The sequence below is a fragment of the Raphanus sativus genome, unplaced genomic scaffold (assembly GCF_000801105.2).
Source record: "Raphanus sativus cultivar WK10039 unplaced genomic scaffold, ASM80110v3 Scaffold1111, whole genome shotgun sequence".
NCBI lineage: Eukaryota > Viridiplantae > Streptophyta > Magnoliopsida > Brassicales > Brassicaceae > Raphanus > Raphanus sativus.
Window position 1 is genome coordinate 1 of NW_026616425.1, and position 25,363 is coordinate 25,363.

A 25,363-nucleotide genomic window follows, 5' to 3' on the forward strand; every position below is an offset into this window, starting at 1 on the left:
TAGTCAAATACAAAACTAACCTATTCAACGAAGTCAATGTTTTGGTCAAATGCAAAACTGACCTTAAGTAGACTTCTTTGGCAGCTTACATTTCGTAGACTTCTTTTGAAGTCTACTTAAGAAAGTCAAAAGTGAGGTCAAATGTAAAACTAACCTCTTTTACGTAGCCGTCTTGGTAGGTCTACGTAGATTTTTGTTTTTGTAGTCAAAGGTAAGGATGTAGACTGCTGGGGAAGTCTGCGTTACAAAAAAAAGTTAAAAAAGTCAATTGCAAAACTGACTTGTTCGTTGACAAATAGACGGAATCGTACGTCTACACATTTGTGTAGACATATAAAGCAGTCTACAATCGCGACACAGACTGAAAAAGTGGTGAAAACCATGTAAACAGTTACCTTTTGCCGGTGTGAACCTCGATTCCGACCCTTTCAGCCGTCCAAACTCATAAACTGAGCAAAAGGAAGCATCTTTGACGATTTACTAATGAAGAAACTCGAAAATATGAAATTTGTGAGATGAAAATGAAAGTTGTGAGAGTTTTTTAGATAGAAATGTAGAGGAAATGAAAGATTTGTTGAGTTAGAGAAGAGAAAAAGTGATTAAAATTGAGTTATTGAGCTTTTATGAGCTCAAACATGGTGGTTCAATGGTGGTTGCAAAATTGAAGATGATGGCATTATTGTAAATAAGAAAAGATGCTTAGGGTGTAAGTGGGTTTTACTCATTTTCGATTTTATTAAAAAAAAAAAAAATAATGGCAGTTTTGTAAATATTTCGAAAACATAAGGATAGTTTGAAAAATTCATTGATGAATAGTAATGAGAAAAAAAAAGGGTTGGTTTTGCAATTGACTTTAATTCTTAGGTTAGTTGTGATAAAAGCCCATTTTTAAAAGGGGTGCAACAAGAGGAGGGGGGGGGGGACTTTTCCTATGCGCAAAACTGCGTCTCTTCTTCCTTTGAAGTCTCAGTAACTTTCATCTCCTTAATAATCTGAACCATTTGGCTAAATGTCTACCTCTTCTTCATCCTTTATCTCCAAGTTTGATGTCTTCCTAAATTTCAGCGCAGAAGAAGACACGAGCAAAGCTTTTGTAACAGATCTTTACCGTTCGTTATCAGCAAAAGGCATTCCAACTTACTACAAAGATGACAAGCTAGAAGAGGGAGTCTCATCTTCGGGTTCTGACCTAAGCAAATGTATTAGAGATTCAAAACTAGTCGTTGTGGTGGTCTCGGAAACCTATCCTACCTCTGTATCGTGCCTGAACGAGCTCCAAACAATACTAAACTTGCACGACGAAAGTCAGCTCTCGGTCCTAGTCATCTTCTATGGAGTGGAAACTTTGAATATAAGAAAACAGACTGGAGAATACGCAGAACCTTTCCGAAAACTTGGTGAAGAGTATTCAGTTGAGAAGGTTCAATCATGGAGGAGGGCTCTTACCAAACTCGCCGGTATATCCGGCTTGGATTCACGCTTTTGGTAACTGTTTTTTTAATATTAGAATCCAATGTTAGACCTTTATTAATTAACACTTTCTGAGCGATTGTGAGAACAACATCCATATGGTAGCTCAATATTCTGATGATTATGATACCATGTCAAATTTTGAGCCTATCATATATATAACTTAGCTTCTAGTTCAAAAATTGGCAACAAATTGATTTCTGGTTCTTCTTAAATATAAATGAGTTCATTTCTTCAACTATTGATGTGAGATTTTGGTTCACTTATATAGTATCCTATAACCTTTGTTTTAAGGTATTTTTCCTATTATTCCATCACAGGACCAAAGAAGCAGAGATAGTCAATCTGATTACAAATGAAATATCACTTGTGATTTCACATAAGCCGATCTGTCCATCAATATTCAAAGCGGATGGACCTGTCGCAATGGATCGTCATATGCATGCATTATATGAGTTGCTGGACGTAAACTCCAACAAGGAAGTCCGCATGGTAGGGATATGGGGTCCAGGAGGCGTTGGCAAGACGACGCTAGCGAAATTCGCGTACGAAGAAATGTCTGTCAATTTCCATGTCCATATGTTTGTAGACAACTCTGAAAAGAACTATCACCAAGATCATCAAGAAATTCAAGAAGAAACTCAGATTGATATCATCAAATCAGCGCTTGGACAGCGAAAAGGTCTGCTTGTTGTTGATAGTGTGGATAACCTCCAACAGTTAAAGGACATAGCAGAGATCGTTGGTTGGTTTGGTTCAGGGAGCAGAGTCATCTTTATTACACAGGAAAAAAATCTGTTAGATGAAATTGGTGTGGAGCATGTCTACGAACTCCAAGCTCTAAGATACGACGAAGCTCTGCAACTGTTCTCCCGATATGCTTTCAAACAGCAATACCCTCCAACTAGTTTTGAATCACTCGCTCTTCGTGCTGTCCAGGTTGCCAGTTTCCTTCCCCTAACTCTTCAAATCCTCGGTTCGTCTTTACATGGCAAGGATGAAAGGACTTGGGAGGAAGAGCTGCAAAAGCTAGAAGGAGACCAAGAGAAAACTATAGCGGAAGTAATGAAGAAAAGCTACGCAAAAGCAAATGAGGAGTAGGTAAATCAAATGGGTTTATGCGTTGTCATGATGTATGGTTTCACATGTTTAATTATGAACTGGTCTCTTTTTAATTTGTATGCAACTTTCTTGTCATATTTTTTAGCATAGCTAATGAAAGCACACAAATGCAAAACTTGTTGATCTGTAACGGACCGTACCGAAAACAAACCGTTCTTAAATCAACCGAATTTAACTGAACAAGTGAACGACTAATGATTCGGTTTGATATAACCGGACCCAGCCTAAACCGTTACATACCGAACGTCAGTCTTCGTTAATCATTCGAATTCCACAGGCTCTTAGTATATCGGCGGGTGGGAACCGAAACTCATCTGGAATCTGAAGATGGGACTCGACTCGCAACTCTTCAATCCTTTCGCTGTTCACGCTACTCGCCGCGACGTGGATGATAACCAGGTGATGTGATCGAACTGTCTCTTCCTCCTCAATCTCCGATGCGCGATAGAGATTAGGTCTCAGGTTTATCCGGATCACTTCATCATCTTCTTCGCAGCTCCAATCATAACTAAACGCCGGGAATTTGAGATAGAAGGACCTCTCGAAAGAAACCACGATGCAGGCAGCGAAACCTAGAGACCTAATCGGTGATAGTCTGATCGTCGTATATCTTCTCGATGATTGATTCTCAAAATATCTGGGGATTCTAGCTCCGGGTAAGCAGATAGATCGTTGCATGGAGATGACCTCTTCGGTATCTTCTCCGTTAATGTTTAGAAACTGAGTAATGAGTTGCTCATCTTGTTGCAGATTGAAGCAATGGCTAAGATCGAGGTGTTTGATTGAATGATCTGGAGAGAGGATCACATTCTCCAGGGAGTCGCATCCGTGTGCGTAGAGATGCTCGAGGCTCTGTGGGAGATCATCTACTGATTTAAGTTGCTTGCAGTTGTTGAGGCAGAGTGTTCCCAGAGATGTAAGCTCTGTGATGCTTTCAGGGATTGCATCAAAGTCGTTGCTGCTGAGGTTTAGATATGTTAATCTAGTGAAATGACTAAGCTGATGTGAAAACGATTGAAATTTCCTGCAGTTGTCTAGCTCAAGCTCCAGCAAACTGTATCTGCTTACTTCTTGAATTGAATGTGGAGGTTCCAGTAGTGATTCGAGGCTGGAACAGCCGGAGAGGTTGAGACTCTGCAGCTCTGTTAGCGCCGGTAATGCCTCGAGTTTGACGCAGTTGGAGAGCCTGGCGTGTTTCAACTTAGAGAGGTTCTTCGTTGATGTTGGTAAATTGATGAAATCGTTTCCGCTGAGGTCTAGTTTCTCTAGTGAATGCAGTTGACCAATGTCTTCTGGGATTATCTGGATGTTTAAGTTGATTAGGTTCAACTCTGTCAAGCAAGGGAAACCTGAGAAGCTAATGCAACTGAAGGGTGCATTATCCTCGGTGTAGCTAAACCGCCTGATGCTAAGCGAATCGAAGTCATGGAAGCTTGAGATTGTCGGTGATTGGTCCTTTGGCGTCAATACCAATTCATCAGGGACTTGTTTCTCTGATTTAAAAGAGAGGTGTTCTGCGTTACCCTTGAGATGCCTTAACTCGATGTTTATTATCCCCTCTATGGACATGTTTGCAAGAGAAGTTAGTGGCTTTACTGCTCCGGGAAGCGTCAATATGATTTGCGGGCGTTGCCTGAGTCTGCTTGATTCTGGAAGGACTGTCGTTTCTGATATATAGGTTTGAAGATTCATTAAGCCGTCACACTGTGATAAATCAAGTTTTCGTAGGCAAGATAAGAGACCAATGGACTCCGGAATTTGCCTCAGTCTTGTGCAGCCTTTCATTATCAACTCCTCTAGTGACGTGGCCCTTGAAAGATCTGGAATTTCGGTCAGATTCTTTGAGCCAGTAACATCTAGTCTCTTCAATTTGCCAAGTCCCTGAGAATATAAGAAGAAAAAGACAAATCAGTGAGAGTTTTTAATATATCTTGAAACCTTTTGATTGCTTTATCAGTCTCAACAACAACACACTACACTAGCTTACCAGGATTCCATCCCAGAGCCGCACGAGATTGCTGTAACGCAGATTAAGGTCAATGAGACTAAAAGGATAGTAATCAGAAGGCAGAGTCGTCATTGGATAAGCATCCCAGTGTAGTAATCTGAGTGTTTTGGGAAGATTATCAGTGCCTGGAAAGAACTTTAACGTGGACTCTATATCATTCAAATGGGTGAAGGCCTTGAAGTATTTGAGATTGTTGATTGCATTAAGAATGCCACCGTCAATAAACACCATGCGAGGCATATCACACATGTGTAGTGATACACCTTCAGTTGTTGCTATACCCTGAGATGAGATTCACCAGAGTCACTTGACAGTAAGACAATGTAAGCACATGCACAAAGATGATAGATTGATCTTATAGTTTTGAGAGAAACTTACTGTGGTGTTTTGCAGCACAGAAACAATGTCCTCGGGTTCCCACAAGATTCTTTGCCTCCAAAGCTTGGACTTGGATTCTTGGAGCACAATTTCCCTCCCCGCTTGCTCTACCAAGCCATGCATTGTGATGCATCCATCAGGTGATATATCGATGAGGGACTTCTCTTTTAAACCTTTGATCCGTGTGCCACCATGATCAAATAGCGTAGCTACACGATGGAAATTGTCTCCGTTGAAGAGACATGCAAGGTGAAGGAACACAGCCTGGTCTCGCTTGTCTAAACTTTCATAGCTAGTTTTCACAATTTCCATGATACTTTGGGGAGGGAATTTTTCAAGAATATCCAGTGCACTTTCCCACGCCTCTGTAGAGGTCTTTTGACGGAGATATGTGCCGAAAACATCTAGCGCTGAAGGAAGCCCTTGAGCAAGCTTAGAAGCACGGATTGACAGTTGTTCGTAGACATCAGAAGGAGGTCGTCCTCCGTCAAAAGCAACTTGTTTGAAGACTCGGATCGAATCTTCATGTCCCAGAAGGTTAACATGGTTTACAAATCTCAGCTCATAGAAGTTGAGCAAGCTCAAATCTCGTGTAGTTATAATGATTCGGCTCCCTGGTCCAAACCAGCTACTCTCTTTTGCCAGAGCACGAAGCTGTTCCACGTTGTCCACATCGTCAAGGACAAGGAGAACTTTGAGTTTCTTAAGTTTTGACATGATAAGAGTGCATCCCTTCTCCTTATCCGAGATGCTTGCTTGCTTTTTTCCCAGGATCTTAGAAAGAAGCTCTCTTTGTAAACCGGGGAGGCCATTCTTTCCAGCATTTCTAACGTTCTCTATGAAGCAAAAGCGACGGCCAAACCGAGGTGAGTATTTGTTATAGAGACACTTGGCAATTGTGGTTTTGCCTATGCCTCCCATTCCCCAAAGTCCTATCATCCGAACCTCATTCGTTGTCGAGTCCATATCCAACAGAGGTTCGATTTGTTCCATGTGGGCGTCCATTCCAAAAGTATCACTCATCTCTAGTGGCTGCATTGAGGCTAGCTCTCTTGCAATGTGCTCAACAATATCGTCAACCATTGTGGCCTCGTCCTTGCTAACATGGAAGACAAAACACACATAAAAACAGAGAAGCATTTTGCTTTGGATAGGTTGAACTTCTACAAGGGAAGAATATAGACTGATGAAGCAAAGATAATTGCTGCTGGTATTTGAGTTAAAATTCGTTTGTAAACTATGTTAGTAACTAAGTAAAGATGCAATATGAAAGATAAGAATGCATAAAGAAGGTGGAACACCATGTTCAATGCAGGTACCAACTACCAAAGAAGAACTAAGAAGGAGGTTGCCGATACATTTCACCAAATGAGAGGTTATATTCACCTACTAACAACTTATCCTACATCATTTTGTCTTTATATAACCTTTATGTTCGTACTTTGTCACTGAGAAATGGAAAACTCACCAGACTCTAGAATCCTTGCCTGATATTTTTCCTACTCGGGTGAGGGCTTTTCTCCATTTCCGAACATGTGCTGCCATTGTTCTTTCCCTGCTGGAAAAAAATCGCATAACCGTCGAGTAGGGATGTTATAACGGGCCTGCCGCCCGCGGGTTTAGCGGGCTTAGTATAAAAAATTTGAACCCGTGACCCGTCCGGTAGTTTTCTAAACTAAATGGGTACGTACAGGGTTAGCCCGTTGAAACCCTTTATGTAAATGGGCGCGCCCGCGAAATAAACGGGTACCCTTTAATTTCTCTTTTTTTTCGTAAATAAACTAAACGATATCGTTTCCGAAGGGTTTTCTTCTCTATTCTCTAGTTGTCGACGTTTCTTCTTTAGTTCTCTTTTCAATCTCATCTGAAACAAAAGAAACGCGAGAAGCATCTGACTACGAAACGAGGTAAGGATCTGATTATAGTATAGGTTATTTCAATATGTGATTGATTCGTCTTGGCTTCGTTTCTTCAATCTGTGATTTTATATTCTGGGTCATATGATTTCAGATTCAGAACATTGACCATAAGAGAGAGAACTCCAAAAGGGAGTTTACTTTACTTCAGATTTTAGATTCGTTAAACTTACAAACACATACCGACATACGTAGAAGTTTAATCAATATTAAAATTGATAAATATTATGGATTATTTTATTTTTTTGATCAAAAATATTATGGATTCATTATAAAATATTAGAGAAAACAGAGACATTGACCAAAAGAAAAAAAAAGACAAGAATTTAATAATTCAGTACTTACGAAAAATATAAAAACAGTGTTTAGAAACGTTGACCAAAAAAGAAAAAAAAACTAAACGGGCTTCACGGGTGTTTTTGATTTAAACGGGTTTAAAACCGAACGGGCTTTAACAGGCAAGTTTATAAATGGGCGCAAAATAATGGGTTCTAAACGGGCAGGGTTTTAAACGGGTAGGGCCTAAACGGGCTCGGGTAGCCCGTATTAACATCCCTACCGTCGAGGGTTGATACCGTCTCAAGGAAAATGTGCGTCTCTGGTGCTTAACGTCTGAAGGAACCACGTTGTAGAAGATTGGAAGAACAACGAGTTGCTTCTTCTTGTGAAGATCCATTATCATTTGGAGCTCGTTCAGGCACCAAGTCGAGGAAACATAGTCTTCGGAGATAACCACAATGGCAAACTTGGAGTTACGTATAGCTTCCTTGATTTGTTCAGAAATAGTGTCACCAATCTCAATTGTTTCGTCATCTTTGAATGTATCATCAACTCTCCCGACAAGTGCGTTGTGCAAATGACTGACGATGCCTCTACGTGTATCTTTTCCTCGGAAGCTGAGGAATACATCGTACTGCTTCTTGTCACGAGGTGAAGCAGCAGATGAGTCCATTTGATGTGTACAGAAGAAGAGGGTCTTGGTTTGAAGTTTTATATCATGAGCTACGATTACGTTTGGTATTGATTAATTCAAGTCAACGACTTTGTATATGGGCGCGACAAGCTGGTAATTTGAATTCTTCAAGCTTATGACAGATTGGCTTATATTATATATATGCAGAACTTATAGTTAGACTATGTTATGTTATTATAGTTTTATCATGATAGTTACATCTTTTTTTAAACCCAAGTCGTGGATCATTGCGGGGTTTGCGTATAACGACTGGCAAGCAAATCATGTAAGTAGAATAGTTTTTTTTTTTTTTTGAGTGGTCGGTAGAACCATATGTTTGTTTGACCTTAACGATTTGATCGAGAAATTTGATTTGTAGATGGTATAAGCATGCCAACTTAGCCCCAATTAACTATGTCATAATCATTTACAAGATGTTCTGTCATTATCATTCATCTTGATTATAAACTGAGCTTATTATACGCATTACAATTATTAGCGGAATAATGGGTAAACAGACGACTTTGTTTTGGGGTTTAGCTGTCGTGCAGGTCACGTAATCTATTGTTTTTGCAAAAGTGCTTAAACACACAAGCCACAAAGCTCTAAGACAATTTCTCATAGCAAGTTCTATGTAAGAATAAGAACGAAAGAAAGGATTTCCTTTGAGTCTCTCTGCCAAAACATAATGAAGAACGAAGTGTTCTTGAGTTTCAGAGGAGAGCAGACCCGCAGAACTTTTCTAAGCCATCTCCTTAGTTCCTTCAAGAAGAAAGACATCACAAATTTCACATCTTCAGAGTCTTGTCCCGTGTCGGTTCAAGCCCTCCAAGTATCTCTGGTTGCGATCCCTATTATCTCAAATGACCACTCGTCTTTGGACTTGTGGGCTGATGACTTGGCCACGATTATTGATTGTGAGAAGAAAGGAACTTTGACCGCAGTGCCTGTCTTCTTCCAAGTTGATCCTAACGATTTCTTAAAAATGTTGAGAACTGCAGGAAAAGACGCGCAAACCATGCAAGAACCTCAGAGGAGGTCCCTTGAGATTGTCAAGAAGTGGCTTGACGCTCACATAATCAACAAGTCTGGTTTTAATTCCCTCGACTGGTACTTTGTTTCCTATTATCTAAAACTATGATTTGATTTTTTTCTTTTATGTAAGGGTAATTAATATCATTGTAACTGTTGACATATATAATTAGCAAGGATGACTCGGAGCTGGTGGGTAAGGTTACTCGTTTCGTTTCCGATAAACTGACGTCTGCTTCCACATCAAGATATCAGAAGACTAGTACTGGTGCAAGTCCTTCCAGGAGTTTGAAGTTCTTATCTAAGTTAGATACAAGTGTGAAAATGCATAATAAGCCTTTGCTGCGGAGATCAGTTGACGTTAGGAGAAGCTCATGTGCTGAAGATCTGCGAGCATTAACGTTACGCGCAACGTCTCCAATAATTGGAGTTTGTGGAGTTGAAGGTGTAGGGAAGACAAGTCTTGCAAGACACGTTTATGATGATATTTCACCTCAGTTTCAGCACTATTTTTTCTTTAGAAACAGGATCCCAACACCAGATATCAGTTACAAACCTAATTCTTTACTAACTGATCTCGCTCGTGAAGTTTTAAAAGGGAGTAGCTTCCATGGGAGATCTATTGATGCCATCAAGGACATGATCCGACACCGTAAAGTTCTGCTAGTTGCTGATGGTGTGGATGACACTAAGCAGCTAAAAGGTATAATCAAAGAAGCTAGTTGGCTTGGTCCAGGAAGTCGAGTCATTGTAATCACTAAAGACAGGTCAGTGCTTACTCAGTGTGGAGTGAAACACATATACGAGCTTAAGTGTCCTAAATTTGAGGAAGCTCTGGCTTTATTCTCGGAGTTTGCTTTCAAGGAAAGAAACCCTCTTCCTGGCTTCGAGGAACTCTCGTTTCTTGCTGTCCAAGTTTCGAATCGCCTTCCTCTTACCCTTAAAATGTTGGGAACGTTTTTATGCAACAAGGAGAAAAGTGAATGGTTAAGTACATTGCGTAGGCTAGAAGCTTCACATAATAACTACGCTACAGAGGTTTGTAGGTATGTCGGAGCAGATAACTACGCACCTAGACGTCCCATGAAAGTGGATCAACACGTTGGAGTCGACGAAGCAAACCGTTTACCATTTTACCGTTTTTCTTTTAAGTGATCATTCAACGCATGCTTGTATATTTCAAGTATTCTTTGTGCAAATGATTGAAAATAAAGTAACAATATATCTCTGTTCGTCACTAAACTCTTCTGTAACTTCATGATTGGTCGTGTGTTTTCTTTCTTTCTGTAAAATGTGGTTCGATATAAGCTAATCATTACTCTCAAAGGAATGGTTCTTCAAACTTAAGAAAAAGAGATTTGAGAGGTCATTATCTTTTCTAGGTTGATTTTGTCAGCTTCAAGACGTCAAATAGAATTGGAACAATATGTCAGAGCAAATGAAGAACATTCAGCTTCATATCACATGGTTCTTTGACAATGGAAGTGAGGATCATGTTCTTCTAAGCTTACTCAAAAAGATGGTTCTGTTATCTATGTTTATAGCTCGCCAAACTAATGTTATTCAGCATTCAATAAGACTTAACTGGAAAGAATGTGATGTTGTCCCTGCTGTAGAACCTGGATAGCGGTAGCTATGCAAAACATGTAATGCATTTTTCTTCTTCTATCGTAAAATATGATCTGTGGTTGTTGTCATTGGAAGACTGAGATCAAATAAGGTAAAAACTGAGACGAGGTGCTTGCCAGATCATATGAAATCAAAATCAGTGCAGTGACATGATTCAGTATCATACTATCATACTAAGGTTAAATCTATAGCCACCATTTCACATTAAAACCAGAACAACCCTTTTTGTCAATTACAAAAGTAAGCGTTACCAAACAGCTACTGACAAAACAAACAAACAAACGAGCCAAAAAAAACAACTCCACGAGACTTCTAGGGGGATCAAATAAACAAATAAACTAAAAGGATTAAAATGACAACAAAGACCACACGAACAAACAAAAGCAGAATCCAGTTACCAGATGTGTTGGCAGAGTTTTGGCCACATCACCCTTTTTCATTGATCAGCGTTAAGGTATTTGCAGATCCATTCTGATGCCGCGGCTTGAGTTTCTGAATCTATGTTTGGAAGTAGAGATAGTGGAGTCACAGAAACCTGTCATTACCAAAAAAGTTGGTATGTAAAAACCAATCCGAGTATTTCTTTTTTCCTCAAGGATTCAAGATAACAGAGAAAAGCATGATCATGACAACTTACAAAACCATCTTCTAGAGCCTTGATATCCAAATCGTCATCTGTATGTTCTTGTTCTTTGGCCACAAACTGCACATAATACTCTAGTCAGAATCTGTATACACACGATGGTACATACTTGATATCTAAAGGGTTTGTGAAGAGAACGGTTTCGAACTTTTCTTTACCTCTAGGCGGAAGTGTTTCTTAACACGGCTATCAGTTTTACCAGCAACACCAACCGATTCAATCTCCACGATACTCTTCTTCTGTGTGGTAAAACGGCGAGCAGCCCCCTGAGATTGCCAGATATCTTAATATCAGTTTCTAATCAACAAATTTTTTTATAGAAATAACAAAGTTGAGGTTTAAAACTTTTGAAATAGGAGGAGTTTGCTCACAGCAGCTGAAGCATCTCTACCAAGCTGGGCAAGTTGAGCTCCTAGGCTTTGCTGGTTGGACATGAAATTCGCAGCACCAGGATGACGGTTAGCTGAAACAGCTTGCCAGCTAGGACTCTGCCTCCACATGCTTTGCCTTGTTACCTTGAAACCCTATCCATATATACATGAAACTTCAACTTCCCTTAACCATTTGGCTAGTGAGGCTCTAATTTCACAACATCAAAGACATTGGTAACAAATGCAAGCATAGATTGTGTTCTTAGCATACAGAATTCGATCAACTCAAAATTCAGTTTCTGATAAACAAAAACAAACCTTGTTTGATGAGGGTGATGTTGGAATTTCTATGTTGAGAGAGCAATCTTTAGGGAAGACTCCTTTCTCAATGTCTCTGATAGTTGTGTTTATCAAAGGTAAACAGACACCAACAGCATCCTTAAAGTCACTTTCTTGGCTTTCATCTTTCTTCCTATAATAGATAAGCATACGTTTATGGCCTAAACGTTCCATGATATACACTCCCTAGCTCTACAGCAGCAAGCAGGCATTGACTCACCAGTTCAATGATATTGACAAAGAGGGTACTCCAGAAACCAGGCTTCCCTGGCTCCAGCTATTGCACCGGAATAGAACCTGGAGGATTCTCGCATCAGGAACACACATAGCAGATGGACAGACAGAGAATAACCAGTAGTATAGGAAAGACAAAAGCACCTACATTTGATGACCACAGCTTGATCCCTGATTGATTCCACTAATTACCTGAAGTTGATAAGCAATGAGAAAGATGCAGAAATTACAAGACACCAAACAAACATATTTTATGAAATGATTATGATGCTAACCAGTATTGGTTTCGACCAAGCGAAAAGCGCTCCAGATAGTCCTAACGATATGCAGTCCACAGGAGTCCCTGAGACAAAAACAATAAATATCAAAGCCTACGAGCTAGCGAAAAGTGTATACTTTACGAACAACTTGAGGATCAATGGATCGTGTTTCAACAAAGACTCCAACTTTCAGATTAGATAATGTTGTGAAACTTTAGAAAACTGAAATTAATAACCATTCAATTCAATCAAATCCACTAACCTGAAACTTCAAAGGCTGTGGCACCTTTAATATGAGCGGAACTTGCAGCAATGGTTTCTCCAGGAGTCATAGAATGAGAAGAAGCCGACTTCTCCCTGCAACAATCCAATTCACAGGTCCTTGTGGGTCACCAAAAGTTGGAAACTTGAACAAGAATATTAACAAAATAAGGGGGGTGAGATCGGACGCACGTTTGAGGAGCACAGACATGGACATTATAAAGCCCTTCACGAACCAAAGCCTCAACGAGAGAGACTAGACCTGGCGAATCAATCCCATCTCCATTCGTAACTAAAACGATGGGTCTTGAGTCATCACTCTCCTTCTCCTCCTTGGCTGCAACATCGACGGAATCAGAAGTGGACGGAGGAGGCTCCTCCGCCGATCCATCGTTCGCTACTCCTTTTCTCTTGGAAAGCACGTCCTGGAGATTCGAGACGAGCGCCGCTGACAGGCCGTTGTTCTTCGAGGTCATCGTGTAGAGAGAGAAAGAGAGAAGAGAGGCAGATGAGGTGGGTTTGTGGTTGAATGAATCAGGAACCCTAATGAGAAGGGGGAGTCGAAGAAGGAGAAGATTGGGCACAGAGCGGGTCTAACGGAGATGTCGTGGAGAGAAGAAAGGGAGAAGATTTTAATTGGTAGAGAGAGTAAGCTTGAGTGAGAGGTTACTTGTCAACTGTAATAATTGTTCTTTTTTTCTTTTTTTTGTTCAAAAAAAATAATTGTTCTTTTTTTCTTTTTTTTGTTCAAACTGTAATATACTAGTAGCGTAGCCCCGCGCAAACGCGGGGATGTTGATAAATACTTGTGTTGTTATTGTGCAAGAGATTCCACATAGAGCTACCCAGAAGCAAGTATATCAACTTAGCTGCATCAGAACTAAACATAGAACTATTAAAAGAAAAGAGAGATCATAATCCTCTTTTCTTGATTCTTTCTCAGTCTCTATTTAAACACATTTTATTTATTGTACGTAAAGAGATGAGATTGATGATACAAATTGCTAGGGATTACATGATGAATCTGAGCAAGATCATCAATCAGTTTAAAAATGAAATGAACTTTAACAAAAGAATGAATCAAATATATAAAAATATCTTGTAAATTTTATTTTTAGAGTTTAGTTGGCCATTGAGCAAGGCTTTAAGAACCAGAGAACATCCAAGCCCCTCCCTTCTTTGTTGGTGTTACTTTCTCTGCTCTGCTCTTCTTCCTCCTTTCTCTTCACTACTTCTTCAACCTGTGTACACACAATAAAAACCCATCCATTTCCTCGTTATGTGTCTGTTTCTAGCAGTTAAAATGAAAAGAGGAATATGAGACTACATACCGTCATCGTAGGTTTGGTGGTACTCACGGCCTTCAAAGAAGCTGTCCGGTTCTCTGAGAAGTACTGAGGACATGGTAGGTTTGTTCTGATTTGCTGCAGTAACCGCTCATGTCCTTTGTTTTTTACATTCCCGAGCTTTAGAGGTGTAAGGATGTTACCAGAACCTTAGCAAGGATCACAAGAAACAGTATTAACATCTTCATATGATCCTAAAACGAAAACCCACTTACAGTGAGATTTTCAATAACAAACAACACCAGAAAGCCAGCGCAGGACGCGGCGCCGGACGCAGGAACCTGCGTCAATCAAACGAACACAATTTTTTTTTTAAAAATAGCTGCAACAGCAGATGTAGGTACCTGTGGCAACCAAACGAAAACACTATTGTAGTCCCTGCTAGCGCCTAAATGTTCATGAGCCTTCTCTTCTTCCCTGAACTTCTTCCAAAGCTGCAAATAAAAAAAAAAGAAAAAAAGATAGATATAATTAACTATGAACTATATGCCTTCAAATATGTTATGCCTTAAAGAATAAAGATCTCTTGTATTATTGTTTACGCATTATATCATCTCTTCTCGAATCCGTTATAAAGAATCTCTAAAGGAAATTAAGAAAGAATAACCTGATTGAGATTAAGCTATGTTGATTCTCCACCATAGTAATCGTTACTGTCCATGCGCAATTATCCATAAACAAAACACGATCAGTCTCCCAAACTAATAGCCCACATCTCTCGAACTCGGTAATCACTTTCATCACATCTGATACCCACTACGATTGAGAAAGGAATCTCAAAATCAATCAATCAGAGATCTAATCTGACTGAGATCCATTCAAAATAAAAGTCAAAACTCAAATCCAGATCGTGAATCAAAAGCTCTGTGACCGGAAAAGACCGAAAAAGAGGAAATACAAATCAAAGGAAAAGAGGATCGAGACCTTGACACCACCGACGGAGAGGAGACCGCTGAGGATACACTCCTTGAGACCGGTTCCGAGAACAATGTAAGATACGCTCCCATGAACTGCGGATATGGTGGATCGAAGATATGTAATCGGAATCACAAAAAGCGGTGTTTTGTTTACTAACCAGATGGAACGAAATGATTAAACCAAAGCGGACAACAGAAACCAGACCAAAATACAAAGCACTCGACCAAACCAAATCAGAAATAAATGTGGACCCCACAATCATTAAAAGATTGCTGATGTGGACACCCTCAGAAGAGAGCAAAGTGGCTCATTATATATATGATTTTTTTTCAAACTGTAATAATTGGTTTAGAGAAGAAGAAGAACACGAAGAAAAATACTCCTGTTTCATATTTTTATTATGTTATGTGATAGTGATAAAATTGTAAATTTTGAAAAGTTAGTTATTTTTGTTAAATTCATATTGCTTAAAAGTTGTACAAATATTTAACTATTTGGTGGTTGCCCGCAAATTTGCGAGTATAATTGTATAAAAAGTATACATAAATTAATATAAATCTGAAAACTGATGAACAAAAAAATATTTCATAACATTCTATTTTATTTTGTTTAACCACTTTGTTTTATACAGATGCAAAAAATAAAATATTGCAAAATTACAAATTTTCCATAGTTTTGTCAAATCACATACCACTTTTCTCACATATTTATATTAAATGTTTAACATAAAACTCACATTTGGTTAACAACAAATTTATTCTTAAAATTATTTCCAATGAACACATTTCTTATCAAACACCGATTCATTTGACCAAAATTTTCATTAAAAGTAATTTTATTTTAGATATCTTTTAAAAGTATATTTTTATTTTTATAAAATTACTTTAATACAAACCTATTTTTAATTAAAATATATCAGAAAAACATATCTAATTTTTAATAATGTGATGTAATTATTTGACATATATCAATGAATTTATTACATAAAAATTAAAAGTTTATATTTGTATAAAATTGTAAGAACTTTGTTTTCATACATTGTAAAAACTTTAATATAATGTTCTGATTTTTTTTGATTTTATATTCCAATAAATAAATTAATTTATTAATATTATTTTAAACGACTTACCATACAATTTATGTTTTTAAATAATTTATAAACTCGAAATATAATGCATTAATAGTTACTATAGTTATTTATTAGGATTATATGTTTTATATATGTATATTATGACTTATATAGGAAAGTAAATCTTTTTACAACTGTTTATAATAGAAAATAAAGCTAGTATATTTGTTTTATTAACCACTTTTTAACAACATACTTCATATAATTTATAAAAAGACTATTATTGAAAAAAAAAATGATGAAGTAATATATAAAATTTTCATATTGCTACTATTGAATACTATAAATGATTATGCATAAGAATATAAAAATAGTTTGAAAACTAACATTAATTGTTCTAGGATTGTCTTTTTTAGATTTGATTAAAATAAATGAAAATAAAAAAAACATTGACAAATGAAATTATAAGAATTTTTCTCAAATTATCTGTATGAGTGACATATTATCAGAAGTCATTAAGTAACTTCTCAATTAATATGTTGGAGGACTTTAATACAAACCTATTTTAAATATTTTCACAGATGTTTATAATAGAAAATAGAGCTAGTATATTTATTTTATTAACCACTTTTTAACAACATAATTCATATAATTTATAAATAGACTAATAGTGCAAAAATAAATGATGAAGTACTATATATATATAATTTCCATAATTGCTATCATTAAATACTATAAATGATTATATATAAGAATATATAAATAGTTTGGTAACTAACATTAATTAGTTATAGAATTGCCTTTTTAAGAATTGATTAAAATAAATAAAAATTAAAAATCATTAACCAATGAAATTATAAAGATTTTTTTCAAAGTGTCTGTATAAGTGACACATCATCAGAAATCACTAAAGTGATTTCTCAATTAATATATATGAGGATAAATTTTCAAAATACATTTTATAAATTAATATATAAGCTTCTATAAATGACTTAGAACCTCTTATAATAATTTAAAACATCTGATAAGCTAATATAAATAATTTTATAAATGTATTTATAATTTTATAAATGATTTATAAAGCACGCATGGAATATAAGACTTTATATACGAATATAAAATCATTATATCGATTCAAATAAACATTTTTTATTATTGTATGTAATTTATTAATATATATAAAAATTGATCACATTATTACTCTTTCATAGTTTCAACAATTAGTTACAATAAATAATTATTTCTAATATTATGTAGATTATTTGGAAAGTGGTAATTGAATTATATTTTCCTTTTAGATATAATTATAATAAATCTAATTAAAAATTATCGGTCCATCAAATTATAACAATTTGAAGAGTTCATTTATGATCGACACGTAATAAAAATCACTTATGTGACTTCTCAATCAATATATAGTAGGATTTATTTATAACATTTTATAAATAATTTTAAAATTCTGATAAATTTATTCTGTAAACAGCGCTAAATAATTTAAAATTAATATTAATAAACATGTTTGGATTTTGTAATATTTAAAATAGTTATTATATAATTATACTCGAATATAATTCATCAAGTAGAATATAAAACTATTATAATTATCTTATATAAAAAATTGTTCATTATATTTTATAGTTTATAAATATTAAACGTAATAAATAAAACATTATTAATCTTTCTATAATTTCGAGAATTAGTTGCCATAAATTGTTATTTGTAATATTCTTTATATTATATGGCAATTGATTTTAAATGATTTTAGACTTAACTTAAAAAAATTTAGATCTAATTTAAATATATAAAAATTAAAAACAATCGAACAATGTTTCAGGATGGCGATTATGTTGCTATTTAGTAGTATATGTCTATAAAAAGATAGAACAATTATGTAGTGATTTAGAATAACTCGCTTTTTCTTTACTATAAGCTTCAATCTCAGGGTGTCAAGAATGGCGGGCGGTACCTGAATAGGATTGGCTTTATTATCCTCTCCTAAGCGTCGATGAATTCAGGCCATTGGAGATAAGATTGGCTTCATTGTCCTCTCCTAAGTTTTGTGATCCACACTATTCCTTATAAATTATTGAACTCATTAATTCCCTCCCCCACCCTATCCCAGCTATCAATTTCAAAATTAATTATATATGTACGATGGAGTCTATAAAATCGATTTCAGTAATTTGATATCACATTTTATAAATTGTGATTAATTACCCGACTCGACTATAACACACTTTCCACATAATCCGATCTAAAAGTGTGAAAAAATGAACTAGCTAAAAGTTTCATTTTTATATTATAAATCAGAAAACCAGTGATAGATTTCTGCAATTTTATGTGGCTACTACATAAAATTAGCCTACATAAAATGAAGAAAAAGAAGAAATACAAACAATCAAAATGACAACAAGCGAATTTAGTGAATACTAAACTGGTGACCAAAGAATAAAGAGGAATAATGTATTTCTTAATATTTTTATCATTTATAAGGAATTTATTTGTTTTTATTCTTTTTATTGTAGAGAACTGAAAAGCAAATTTGTTCTTTACTAAATTTGACATAGAATAACCATTCCTCATCATTTTCATACTTTTATTCTCATCCATTTTTTTCCTATTTGTTTCTAGTATTCCCGAGATGGTTACCAGTTAGACCCTAAATGATTGACCTAAAATAAAAACCCGAATCAGTAATATTTTAGGTTTTCACTTCCCTGTAAAAAACTAATATAATAAAATTATTCATTTTCATAAATTATTTATTATTTAGTTTATTTTTGTCTTGGTTAAAAATATTTTAATTTGATTTCGGTTTGGTTAATTTTTAAGTAAAATGAATCATATCTTGCTTGAATAGTTCTTTTATCTTATATTTATATCTAATGATTACATTTATTTCAGATTTTTTTTAAACTATAATTTCAATTTAGTGAATTTCAAGCAATTTCTCAAGTTTAAACAAGCTTTATTATGCTTTCATATTCTCTTCCACGTTGCCAACCTTAATTTCAGTGAAAAGAAGATATACATTATCTTTTGTCGAACTTTGTACTTGTTTTTCCAAAAAAACATTTCTCAGGTACCGGATTCAAGTTGGATTATGGGCAAACAAAATTTGTTAAATGTGTTTTCATTGCAGATTCAATTGATTTTGTGAAAGTAATCCAAATGGAATAGTATGGAGGGTTTATTGATAAGCTTTTCATGTTTGAGGAGGGGGTAGTGATCAAACAAAAACATGTTACAGTACAATGTGAATTTTAATAATAGAGAAGGTCTAGCCAGGTTAACCGTTGACTGCTATTTTGTTCTCGTTAGATTTAATTTCTTAGTAGAAAATATTCCAAGTTTTCAAAATTACCGGGAGTGTTCCTTTCCAGCCCTATAAATATATGTATACTCTGCCTAAATGCTCTTAAGCCAAAACAAAGTCCGAAAAGAGCAAGTAAAAAAAACAATATGAACACGGTCTTAAAGAAACGATCGTGCTTTAAAACAAAAGCTAAGTCCTTACGACTATTCGAATCGAGGTCATCATTATCTTCTTCTTCTTTCCCTCCTAAAAAATACGACGTCTTTTTGAGCTTCAGAGGCGCCGATACTCGCAAGAACTTCGTGAGTTTTCTGTACAAGGAGTTAGAGACCAAAGGCATTCAAACTTTCAAAGACGACAAGGCACTGGTGTGTGGCCGTCCGATTGCACCAGAGCTTGTCCAAGCCATCAAAGGGACGAGAATCGCCGTGGTGGTGGTCTCTCCGACTTACTCAGCTTCCTACTGGTGTCTTGAAGAGCTTGTTAAGATTTTGAGACTCGAGAAAAAAGGTTTGCTCACTGTGGTGCCGATTTTCTACGAGGTTGATCCTTGTCAAGTGAGGAGACAGAAGGGAGAGGTCGCGGAACAGTTCAAGAAACACAAGAAGAGATATAGCAGAGAGAGAGTCAGATCTTGGAGGAATGCGCTGACTAGGGTAACTGTTCTTTCCGGCGACTGTTCAAAAAACTGGTATAAAATCTCGATCTACGGACCATATCTTATATTTTTATGTACCTTCTTGTTCATTTGTGTTTTGAACAAACGCGAAGCAATCATGGGAAAACAAAAAAACATTTAGAGGAAAAACATAATTGAAGCAAATAATCGTTTTAGAATTGTATATTTATTATGCGAATGAATAACCATATTATAAAAATTCAAAATTCCATATTATTTTCAATTAGAAAAAAAATATTATCTACTAAAGGTATTTTTTATAGTCCAAAAATATATAAGAGCTAAATTTATGGATTGGAATCATTTCTTTTCCAGCAAAGATGACGCTACGCTGGTTGATGGAATTACTAAGAGAATTTCAGAGATTTTGTCCATGGAAACACAAAGCAATGGTAATAACCTAATTGACTTCGACAAACACATGAAGGAATTGTATCCGTTACTGGATCTAAATTCAAACGAAGGTGTTCAAGTAAGTGGAATTTGGGGAAGAGGAAGCAATGGAATATCAGCACTCGCGAGACGCGTTTACCAAGACATCTCACCCAAATTTGAAGCTCATTGTTTTCTCGAAGACGTCAGAAGGATCTCACTAGATTGCCAAAAATCACATCTACGAGAAGAACTTCTTTCCAAGATGGAAGGCCCCTGCTTGAGCACAAAGAGTTTTCACATGTGTTTCGACGCGATCAAAGCAAGGCTAGGGAACAAGAAGGTTCTGCTTGTGGCCAACGACGTGGACAAGATCGAAAAGTTAGATGCGCTTGCTAACGAGTTTAGTTGGTTCGGTCCAGGGAGTAGAATCATCATAGTCACACAAGATAAGCAATTGCTTAGTTCATGGGGTGTGAAGAGTGTCTACGAAGTTGAGCTGTTGAGATGCTGTGAAGTTGGTAAGCTCTGGAGGTCTGAAGCCTTCAAGCAGAAACAAGATCCTGAGAATTTCGAGGGGTCCATGAATCTTCCTGGTAGTAATCTCTTTTCGTACCTCAAATATTTAATGGATTATATGGGTGATGGAGATCAGCTTAGGGAAAGATTAAATGCAATAATATATAGTCTTTAGCTTCATTTGATTAAAAAGGAAAAATCAAAGCCTTTATAGACACAAAGTGCCTTATCTTAAAGATGTAACGCTGTTCTTTCTTTTGTTTGTTCTTTACACAATGTACTACTGTTCTTTCTATGTAATACTGTTCTTTCTTCAATAATATACCAGTTTTTATGTAATACTGTTCTTTCTTTTGTTTGTTCTTTACAAAATGTACTACTGTTCTTTCTTATAAGGAATAAAGATACACCAATTTCTTGAAGATTTGTCTGCCTGTTTGATGTTTCGACATGCCCAACAAATAATTGACGATTCAATGAGATTTCACTGGTCAGAGCCTTAGAACAGCAAAAATGATAGAGACTATACATTTCTCAAAACATTGAAAATCTTAATGTCTAATTATTTTTTTCTTATAGAGACTATACATTTCTCAAAACATTGAAAATGTTAATCTAATTATTTTTTCTTCATTTTAAAATAATTCAACTACTAGATAAGTGATATGTGGAGGATAAGTACCTCACAAAAATATAGGAGACTCAAATAAGAACATCTATATCATTTCTTTTACTATTTTTTTTTAATATTCTTATCTATTTAATTGTGAAAACTATGTAAGAGACGTCAATGTTCATGCTATTAAATGCAATGACTCAGTGACAAGTAATAAGTATCTCATTTTTTATTTTAAAGGGAAAATGTTAATATCTAATTATTTTTTCTTCATTTTAACATAATTTAATTACTAGATAAGTGATATGTGGAGGATAAGCACCTCACAAACACAGACTCAAATAAAAACATCTACTCCCTCCGTTTCGAATTATTTGTCGTTCTAAAAAAAAATTTTGTTTCAAAATAAGTGTCGTTTTCGGTTTTCAATGCAAAATTTATTAACAATATTCTCTATTATATTTTTTATTGGTTGATATATGGTTAAGTGTATTGGTAATAGTGTTTTTATTTTAGAAATATGTAAAATTAAATGTTTTTTTAATCTGTGTGTATAAAGTTAGAACGACAAGTAATATGAAACGGAGGGAATATATCGTTTCTCTTTTTTAATATTCTTATCTATTTAGTTGTGAAAACTATGTAAGAGACACCAATGTTCATGCTATTAATTAAATGCAACGACTCAGCGACACCTAATAAGTATTTCATTTTTTTATTTTAAAGGGAAACTACATTTTGATCTATGTTTTGATATCTATGATTTAGTTTTTTTTTAAAAAATATGTAATGTTCTTATATTTGTAGTTCGGTTCATAATTTCATAACTTTGGATACTGTTAGATTAGCTAACCCGACTGAATGAACGATTTCATAATTGTAGATTTTTACCCACATATTATTGATTTTAATTGGTCTAATTTTATTTTGATAATAATTTAAACTTTCTAACAATGCAACATAAATTATTACTGTTTCAGCATGGCTATTATGTTGCTATTTTTAGTAAATGTCTTCATGAGGATGAGGGTAGAACAATGAAACAATTACACTCAAAGACAATTTCGAGTTTTTAATAACAAAATAAAACAATTTATGCTATTAGGGTAGTTTTTCCTAACTAAACTCATTTTCCAACTAAAAATCTAACTAAATGAAGTTACAGCCGATCTGACTAAATCCAGTATTCTCTACCTTAATTCCAATTTGAATCTTGGGCTTATTGATCTTTTCAACTCCGATGAACTTGCGCATTTCGGTGAACTTGATTCTTACTAATGGTTTTGTGAGTATGTCTGCCTTCTGCTCCACTCCAGGTACGTGCTTCACTTCAATCAAGTCGAACTCCACACATTCTCGAATGAAATGGTACTTCGAAAGTATGTGTTTGCTTCTACCGTGAAACACCGGATTCTTGGTAGAGTAATAGCTGATTTATTATCAATCTTCAACACGACCTTCTTGTCTTCTTTGCTCATGAAGTCAGCCATTAACTCCTTTACTCACAATTTTTTTTTGCTTTTACTCACAATTTTTTTTAAACATCTCTCATTCATCTCCTCTCATCACTCGACATTCGACAAGATGACACCATCCTAATTTTATATTGATTTTGAGAATCAGTACAATTAAAACAGCAGCCTTTATTTTGACATCCCCTTGATGTTTCAAAGAATTAACAAGAATGACATTCCTATTTCTAAAGTTAGTTATTTTAAGTATTTGTAACTTATCCATTAAACTCTATATATTGTAATATATTTTCAAAAATGATTTCTCACTAACTGCTTACTAAAAACGTGGGTGTACAAAGTTTGAAACATATATTTATTATTAAATGTGGTTATGCACTAATAGTAAAGTTCAACGTAAAATTTGACACATGCAAGATTTGATATATATATATATATATATATCATTTAATTTCTACTCAAATAAAATATTTGATAGGTTATTCCATTAAAAATAAAAAGTTAAATGCAAATCAATTTTACTAAAAATAAAAATAGGAATTGAGAGAATAAACATGTGATTTCATGTCTTAGGGTCGAATACGGGTTAGTTCGTTTCAGTTCTGGATCTTCTTAGGTCCTGGACATTTAAAACCAAACAAAATTTAAAAAAATATTCAAATATAAAAACTTGCTCCTCCCTCTTCTCCCCCCCTCCCCCGCCAAAAAAAAAATTTACCCTAAATTTTGACGGAAGAATAAGAAAACAAACTCAAAATTTTACCTGAATACCAAAATATATTTTTGAAATTTGAAATTTTATCCAAAATTCGAAAATACCTAAAACAAGTCTGAAACTATAAAAATATTTATAATGCAGAAAACATATTCAAAATATTTTAGGTATTTTAGGTACCCAGTTGGGTCTCGAGCAGGACACATACTCGAACCGAGATCCGAAACAGACTCGAACTGAGATCCGGTCCAAACTCGAACCAAGACTCGCGGGTCCAAAAAATAATCATTACCCTGGACCTGATTCGAATCAAATCTGTATTTTCAAGTCAATTTGATTTTATTTTTTGGGTCCGGATAATATGACATACCTAAAAATAGTTACATAAGAATGTATATATAAAAATCTTAAATAAAATAATTAATAAATTATATAGTTTTAAACATATTCCAAATATAGTACGACTTTGTAACATAAATATATAACAATTTCAAAATACTTATTCATATTAAACTATGTTTATATTAAAAATTATCCGCGCTTTCGAAGCGCGGATCAAAATCTAGTTATCTTTTGAATTGTGAAGTTGTTTTTCTTCCTCTACCTTCGTTAGGTTTTGAATGTGGGTTTGGTAAAACTTATAAACTAAAAATTTACAGCTTTTTTTTTTTGAAAAAAGAAAAAGGTTAAACCTGGGTCTATTAAAGATACATACCTAACTCTCGGGTGGATATAAAGCCCACAGATAGACCATCTTCTGGACATTCAAATTTTACAGCTTTGGTTTAAACTTTAAAGGTTTTCATCAAAAATTTTAGTTAAATATTTTAGCATTAGATTCATAGTTATTATTAATGATCTATACTATTAAAAGCAGAATACATTTCAGTTTCTTTTTCTCCAAAATTTTTTATTCAAGAAACATGAGTAGTGTGAAGGTGGTTGCTACGGCGGTGGTGAGACAGAAGCGGTCGAGTTGAGGAGATGAAGATACATGTCGCATTTTTGGTGCAGATCTCCCCACGTGGCGAGCCACCTCTTCGACGCGCTTCCTGGTCTGGGTCGTGCGGGTTTCAGTTTGGACCGTGAGTCCGGTTTAGTTTCTCTTTGAGCTTGTAGGTCTGTGGGCTTGTAGCCATTTTCTTAGTGTAGCCTGTTGTCTTTTGGGTTTAGTATTGGATGTTAGTGTAATTGGACTTCGGCCGTATGATGGGCTTGGCCCGTTTAATTAATATAATCATTTGGCGGAAAAAAAAGAAACATGAGATTCAATAATTAAGGATACATACATATTTTGATCACTTAACATATTACCCATTTTTCACTGTTTATAATGGATATTGTCAAAGAAAAAAAGTTGTTGCAATCTATTCCCTAGAATTTTTTTTATTTGATATATATTTATTATATAAATATTATAGTGAGATTTGTCATATCAAAAGAAAAACTGCAATCGATCATGAAAACGTTTTTCTTCCTAATATAATATTTTTAATATTTAAATATTTGTCTACAAAATTGTGGTGAAAATGTTAAAAGTAAATATTATAATGTAGAATGAATAATTTTAGTCTATACTATTAAAGTAGAATTCCTAATAGGATTCTGTCCTTAGTTTTCAAGTTATTTACGATGGAGTGCCACTGCCATTTAATAAAAATTGCCAGCATTAAATATAACCAATGGAATTCATCTTTAATATAAACCAATAACATTACAACGATAT

General features: G+C 35.1%; 3 protein-coding genes, 2 long non-coding RNA genes and 1 pseudogene across 7 annotated transcripts; 4 read left to right on the plus strand and 2 right to left on the minus strand.

Moving 5' to 3' along the window:
• Positions 1-955: 955 nt before the first annotated feature.
• LOC108829440 (disease resistance protein CHL1-like) lies at positions 956-2,707 on the plus strand. The gene is made up of 2 exons (XM_018603096.2): positions 956-1,485; positions 1,791-2,707. Exons 1-2 carry the CDS (start codon positions 1,010-1,012, stop codon positions 2,569-2,571), a joined length of 1,257 nt encoding a protein of 418 aa, XP_018458598.1. The 5' UTR covers positions 956-1,009; the 3' UTR covers positions 2,572-2,707.
• Positions 2,708-3,098: 391 nt separating this feature from the next.
• LOC130503757 (uncharacterized) lies at positions 3,099-6,458 on the plus strand. 2 transcript variants are annotated; one of them, XR_008940982.1, is made up of 4 exons: positions 3,099-3,248; positions 3,343-4,923; positions 4,994-6,188; positions 6,294-6,458. It is a non-coding gene; the product is annotated as an uncharacterized LOC130503757 (long non-coding RNA). The 2 variants fall into 2 exon arrangements; XR_008940981.1 differs by having other exon boundaries at positions 4,994-6,458.
• A 1,992-nt stretch (positions 6,459-8,450) lies between these two features.
• LOC108829439 (disease resistance-like protein DSC2) lies at positions 8,451-10,184 on the plus strand. The gene is made up of 2 exons (XM_018603095.2): positions 8,451-8,956; positions 9,052-10,184. The coding sequence occupies exons 1-2, from the start codon at positions 8,535-8,537 to the stop codon at positions 10,031-10,033; spliced, it is 1,404 nt and encodes a 467-aa protein (XP_018458597.1). The 5' UTR covers positions 8,451-8,534; the 3' UTR covers positions 10,034-10,184.
• A 502-nt stretch (positions 10,185-10,686) lies between these two features.
• Positions 10,687-13,264, minus strand: LOC108829444 (uncharacterized; annotated as a pseudogene).
• A 296-nt stretch (positions 13,265-13,560) lies between these two features.
• On the minus strand, positions 13,561-15,058 carry LOC108829448 (uncharacterized). Of its 2 annotated transcripts, XR_001945964.2 has the most exons (5): positions 14,886-15,057; positions 14,569-14,717; positions 14,306-14,395; positions 13,947-14,110; positions 13,561-13,856 (listed from the first exon to the last, which is right to left on the minus strand). It is a non-coding gene; the product is annotated as an uncharacterized LOC108829448 (long non-coding RNA). The 2 variants fall into 2 exon arrangements; XR_008940984.1 differs by having other exon boundaries at positions 13,947-14,395; positions 14,886-15,058.
• A 4,322-nt stretch (positions 15,059-19,380) lies between these two features.
• LOC108829450 (disease resistance protein Roq1) lies at positions 19,381-21,173 on the plus strand. Its single transcript, XM_018603103.2, has 2 exons — positions 19,381-19,955; positions 20,259-21,173. The coding sequence occupies exons 1-2, from the start codon at positions 19,411-19,413 to the stop codon at positions 21,007-21,009; spliced, it is 1,296 nt and encodes a 431-aa protein (XP_018458605.1). The 5' UTR covers positions 19,381-19,410; the 3' UTR covers positions 21,010-21,173.
• Positions 21,174-25,363: the final 4,190 nt, after the last annotated feature.

Coding starts and splice junctions, on each gene's coding strand:
- LOC108829439 (XM_018603095.2), top strand. CDS start 8,535: ATGAAGAACGAAGTGTTCTTGAGTTTCAGAGGAGAGCAGACCCGCAGA. Junction 8,957..9,051: donor GGTTTTAATTCCCTCGACTG/GTACTTTGTTTC, acceptor ATATATAATTAG/CAAGGATGACTCGGAGCTGG.
- LOC108829450 (XM_018603103.2), top strand. CDS start 19,411: ATGAACACGGTCTTAAAGAAACGATCGTGCTTTAAAACAAAAGCTAAG. Junction 19,956..20,258: donor GGCGACTGTTCAAAAAACTG/GTATAAAATCTC, acceptor TTTCTTTTCCAG/CAAAGATGACGCTACGCTGG.
- LOC108829440 (XM_018603096.2), top strand. CDS start 1,010: ATGTCTACCTCTTCTTCATCCTTTATCTCCAAGTTTGATGTCTTCCTA. Junction 1,486..1,790: donor GGCTTGGATTCACGCTTTTG/GTAACTGTTTTT, acceptor ATTCCATCACAG/GACCAAAGAAGCAGAGATAG.